Here is a 5,348-nt window from a genome sequence, read left to right as displayed (position 1 = left end):
CCCCAACCCCTCCTCTGCTCCCACTGCCACCCACAGCACTGTCACCCCTGTCCCCAACCCCTCCTCTGCTCCCACTGCCACCCACAGCACCGTCACCCCTGTCCCCAACCCCTCCTCTGCTCCCACTGCCACCCCTGTCCCTCACTCCACCTCCGTCCCAGCTGCCACCACAGCCCCACACACGAGCCCCTCTCCCCACAAGCCCACCCCCATTCCCAGTTCCACAACCTCCACCCAAACAAGCCTCAGCTCCTCCACGGCCAAGCCCACCACCCCGCCGTGCCAGACCAGCTCCCCTCCGGGATTTTCCAGCCCTTCTTCCACCATCAAACCAACACCTGGAGGTGTTCCGGAGTCACCACGACCAACATCCAATGGACACATCAACCTGCAGCCTGAGCCTGGTAAGGTGGGAATGTTTGGAGCTGGGAAAGGCTTGGGAATGATGGTGAGGACAAAGTTGGCTGACCCCCTTGTTCCTGGCTGGATTCAGTGCTGGGGACGTGGCTCTGCCAGCTCATGTGTGCTGTGCACCTGGAGAATCCCACTCCCTGTGTTCTCTCTCCAGGATCAGGATCCAGGCTCTCCTCCTGCCTTGTGCCTGTGCTGGCAGCCACCATTGGGAACATTCTGCTGCAGGGACTGCTCTGACCCCACACCTCCGCACCACCCACCCACCACATCCCTCCCTCCATCCCAATGAAACAGCACTGGGAAATTCCCTGCTGGAAAGCAGAAACCCAGGAAAGGAAGAGAATCATCCATTTGATGCCAGCATAGCATTTGGTTGTTATTTTTGAGGTTGGGCAGTGAAGGAGGACTGATTTTTCCAGCCCAAAGAAGCCACACTTGTCCTTACTAGCGATTTACTCCCTGTAGTACAACCACCAGCAACACTGACTGCTCTGCCAAGGCAAGAACACTGAGCCCAGCTCCACCAGGGATTTCCTGTCTATCCCATCCCGCTGGGATCTGCTAAGTAGTGGGACAACTCAGGGATCTGAGTCACTGGTGGCCCAGCACCGCAGCTGAGAGACCCCCAAAATCCTATTTAACTTTTTTCATTAACTGCTTTTGTATCAAGGTTTGTTCAAACCACACACAGACTCTCACGGGATGATTAGCTGGAGATAATTTATCTTGATTACTGTTCAGTGCTATACAATAAAATATCAATCAACTATTTATTCCTAATCCAACGTGGTTTTTGAAGTGTTTATAGTGCTTTATGGGGAAGTTTTTCCAGCATAAATCCAAAGTCTGCAGTGAAGGACAAATCTGTTCCCTCTCTATAAAGCTCAGATAATGAAGAATGATGAGATATAAAATAAATAAATCCCTTTTTCCCTCCCAGACTCTCCTCCTGGAGGAAAGGGGGAAGGAAGGAGCTGGATGCAGGTTGCACTGAGGAGTTTTTTTGGACAGATATTTCCAATGAGTGGGAAAAAAATATGGAAAACCTTGTACAAAAGTCCTTTCCCCTCCACATGAGGAATCTGAGAATGGCCTCAGCTCTCAAGTGTTGAGCAGCCAACCCCAAAGAAAAGTAACAGGCAGATCCTGGGATTCTGAGCACTTAATCTGGGGGGATTGAAGCAGAAGGAAGGTGAGGGCAGCCTCAAGGAAGAGCAGACATTCATCCATTTGCTTCTGGCATTTTTACTTCGTTCCAGGATTTATTTACAAGAAGCTGGAAAACTTCACTCCCACCCTGAGGTCTTGGCAGTGTCACGAGGTCAGGCTCTGAGAAATGTCACTTTTAACCTGCAGGACTCACCCTTAAACCCAGCAGTAAGATGTGGTTTAGCAGTGGTTTGGGGTTGAACTGGGCTTGGGCTGTACCAAAGGCAAAGATCCTGCTCCAAAGAGTCTGGAATCTTCCCTTCAGACAGAACTGGGGTTTTTTTATCAAGGGATTTGAAAGCCATAAGTACCTAAAAGTGAGTCCTGCGCTAATCCCAGCTGCCTGGAGCTCCAGGTCTCACCCCAGGTCTCAGAGCAGGGCACAGGCTGTTCCCCCTCATTGTGGTTCCTCATGGGAGGAGATGGTCAAGACAAGATGGACACCATGAGGAAACTGAGGAGCAGGGCATGCAGGAGGTGAAATGCCATGGCCACGGTCCCCAGAGGGGCTGAGGACACTGCTGGAGGACAAAGAGGGGGTTAGAGCAAAGAAATCAGTGACTGAACCACTTCCCCAGAGGGAAAACATCCCTCTGTGCCCCATCCAGGGATTCTCTCTGCCTTTCTAACCATCGCAAACACCAAGCCGAGTTTGGGGGTTGGAACTGGAGGATCTTCAAGTTTCCTTCAGCCCAAACCACTCTGTGATTCTGACTCGAAGCCCAAATCCAACAGGCCTGAGGAGGAAGGCCTGGAAGTGCTCGCTCATTTGGGATATTCAGCCAGTGAGGCTGCTCCCAGTGGGATTCCAGGGTTGCTCCTCATGTTGAACCCAGAATTTGCCCTTCAGGGCTTCAGGCTCCTCAGCAGAGCTGAACTTGCCGCCCCAGTTTTACTCCTTGCTGCAACCCCAAAATAAACCTTTAAAGCCCAACCATGAGGGGTCCAAAAAAATACCTGGGAATTTGGGGGTGATGATGTTGATGTAGCCCTCCTGCATGCCCCCTGTGAGCCCGATGTGGAGTTTGTCCAGCTCCGACTGCTTCTGCACCTGGATCCATTCCCGGACAGGAGTCCTGTACTGCCACTGGGCCAGCTCAGGGAGGTTCATCCCCAGCAGGCCCTGAACCTCCGAGGGTGTGAGGCTCTAGGAGGAATCACAGAGCAGGGATTAGGGCTGGGAAGGCAGGGATGGAAATGACCCCGCTGGCCAGGGAAATGATGGGGTTTCCATTGGGAGAAGGGGGAAGAACAAGGACAAATTCCCATGAGCGGTTTCACTGGGACAAGCTTCCCTCAGGATGTGGTGGTTCCACAAGGGCTCTTTCTGTTGGCCTCTGATGCCAAATGTCCTACACTCAACTGGCAGTCCCATCCAGAAATCACTGGGATTTCTGCCCAGATTGGTGACATTATTTGTTGCCTTGTCTGGAGATCTGCAGTCTCGTGGGCCTGTCCCCTGCTCCTGCCACTATGAGGACGTGCCCTGTGGGGTATGCCCAGCCTCTGTCCTGGAGGGAGGCCTGCTGAGATCAGGAGATTGCCCAACCTCCCAACAGCACCCCTTGGAAAAGGCAGCCACCCTTCAGTTACAGTGAGAGAGGACACAGACTTGTGATCCTCTTGGATCCTTTGTAACCCATTGGCTTTTACCCTCTCACACCCACCCCTGTACCCCTATAAGATCAAGCCCTCTGCCCCTGTGGGACTGGAGAGCTCGTCCCTGGCCTCCCTTCGTGGGGTGTGGGCTAATAAAGCTGCCTCATGCAGAGCTGCTAAACGAGCCTCCCATCTCTCTCCTCCTGGTCTGGCCTGGAGCAGAGCAAGAGCTGAAATCACGAGCTGAGAACCATCAAAGAGCTGTTAACCTCTCTGCAAAGGCACTCCGGTGGCTGAGGGAACTACACGGACCCCGGGAAGACGGTTCCTCACGGGACCATCTCTCTGGACCAGTTACGGTTTCCTGGGTCTGAGCTACAGACCCTACACCAGCTACCACACTGCCCTGAAGAAATTCCACCGGCTTTGCATCCAGCTAGGACTCCAAATTATATTTTTTAAGGAATTTCAGGCTGTTTCTCTACTTTCCATTGGTCTAACATCGCTCTAGATTTGATGGAATCGCTCCTGATTTCCATCAGTGGACAACACAACCAAACCCAACCGCTCAACATAACAAAATGCAGGGAATTAAAGAATTCCAAGGTCCAGCTCACCATCAGAGACTCTCTTCTCAAAGTCACAAATGTGCTCACGTTCATGTTCACGTTGCCCTTGCTGAGAGCCTTGAGATCCGCAGCAGGAGCACTCCCTGGCACCAAAGCAAGGAGAATGTCAAGAAAATCAAGGTCCCAAAGGAGCCGTGCTGGGTGTCTGCACAAAATGAGGATTTCTCCACAATTCATTAGGCTGGGGCTGGTAACACAGTCAGGTCCAACTGCAAAATACAGGGATGCTCCTCCTTTTTTTATTGGGAGTTATTTTGTTGAGCATTAAAAATCTGTGACAATGCCAGTGGAAAGAGGGGTAAGAAGAATTTGGAAAAATTCTTGGTTTAACATGGAAAAAAAAAAAATCAGTTTTGTGACATGGAAAAGGGCTGTGAGATAAATCCTGAGTTTGATTTTCCCTGTGATGGTCTGGAAACTGACTTGGGCAACTTAAAGCAGGCACAGAATCCTTCAATAATATTTTATGCCATCTACAGGTTGGAAAGACAAACTTTTAACAACTTGGCTTTGAAAATTCCCAAATTTTAGATGGATTATGAATGATTATCATTTTGTTTTATTATTATGATTATTGTTTTGTTATATTTGGCTTGTGGCCAAGAGTTCTCTTTCCCCATAACATTCTGGTTTTTTACATACCCAGGTAAGGTAAGATCAGCTGATAGTAAGCAGGTAAATGGTGCTGGTCAGAGAAAGCCTTTTTGGCTTTCTCATATAAGATGTCCTTTGTCTCCTGTGAGCAGGCTGAAGGATCCAGAGATGCCAACCTGCAGAAAAATAAAGATTTTGAGTAAAAAAAGCTTTTATTATCTTCAGCCTGGTCAATTTTCACATATTCTGAGTGTTTCTCTGGGGTTCTCTGCACAGCACAGGTGATCCCTTCTTCCCAGATGTAGGGAGAAGCTGAAAAGAAAAAGAATGGCTCAGTTTCCTGTTTTTTGAATTGTTCCTTCAAGTGATGATGGCTCTGATGGTGCCCAATAAATCTGTGTGCTTGCCAAGCTGTAATTAATTAATTTCATTTACCAGTCTTTCAGAGGAATCTAAACTGGAAATGCTTAAAAACCACGAGGATGTGGCACTTGAGGACATGGTTCAGTGGCAACCACGGTCCTGGGTGATGATCTGAGAGGCCTTTTCCAACCTTAACCATTCAGTAATTCTATGGAATTAAATGTAATTAACTCTTTTGCAGATGAAATCATGCACAGAGTCAGATCTTCTGCCTGCTGAGCTAAAATAGAGTTTGATTGGAAATCTGAGCCCTGCCTGGCAGGACGGAGATCAGCAGGATGGGCACCAGCAGGTGTTAAACCCCGACACAGAGCAGGTTCTGAGATGCTTCTTAAATTTCCTTTCCCTGAGAGCAGAAAAAAGGAAAAAGCACTTGCAGATGGGAAAGGGCTTTTGGAAGAAGCCAAGGACACCCCAGTTTTTGACTCACTTGAGGCTGGGGGGGGCGATGGCCTTCAGCTCAGTGGCGGTCAGCAGGCC

General features: G+C 49.7%; 2 protein-coding genes across 2 annotated transcripts in view; one reads left to right on the top strand and one right to left on the bottom strand.

Moving 5' to 3' along the window:
• LOC108446732 (mesothelin-like protein) overlaps nucleotides 1-1,194 on the top strand; it is a gene marked incomplete at its 5' end in the record, with an annotated part of 5,822 nt that extends 4,628 nt beyond the window's left edge. Inside the window, 2 exons of the mRNA XM_017734273.1 lie at nucleotides 1-404; nucleotides 569-1,194. Coding sequence (XP_017589762.1) covers nucleotides 1-404; nucleotides 569-651 — 487 coding nt within the window. The remainder of the gene's footprint in view (nucleotides 405-568) is intronic.
• Nucleotides 1,195-1,639: 445 nt separating this feature from the next.
• The window catches only part of MSLN (mesothelin), a 15,216-nt gene continuing 11,507 nt past the window's right edge, over nucleotides 1,640-5,348 (bottom strand). Inside the window, exons 22-26 of the mRNA XM_017734029.1 lie at nucleotides 5,299-5,348; nucleotides 4,494-4,621; nucleotides 3,840-3,934; nucleotides 2,581-2,770; nucleotides 1,640-2,144 (exon numbers count right to left, since the gene is read on the bottom strand). The exon at nucleotides 5,299-5,348 is cut by the window's right edge and continues 78 nt beyond it. Coding sequence (XP_017589518.1) covers nucleotides 2,050-2,144; nucleotides 2,581-2,770; nucleotides 3,840-3,934; nucleotides 4,494-4,621; nucleotides 5,299-5,348 — 558 coding nt within the window. The 3' untranslated portion in view covers nucleotides 1,640-2,049. The remainder of the gene's footprint in view (nucleotides 2,145-2,580; nucleotides 2,771-3,839; nucleotides 3,935-4,493; nucleotides 4,622-5,298) is intronic.

Source organism: Corvus brachyrhynchos, unplaced genomic scaffold (genome assembly GCF_000691975.1).
Source record: "Corvus brachyrhynchos isolate BGI_N302 unplaced genomic scaffold, ASM69197v1 scaffold5, whole genome shotgun sequence".
In the NCBI taxonomy this organism is placed as follows: Eukaryota; Metazoa; Chordata; class Aves; order Passeriformes; family Corvidae; genus Corvus; species Corvus brachyrhynchos.
The sequence above is the reverse complement of the archived record's forward strand: the minus strand, read 5'-3'. Positions and strand labels throughout refer to the sequence as shown.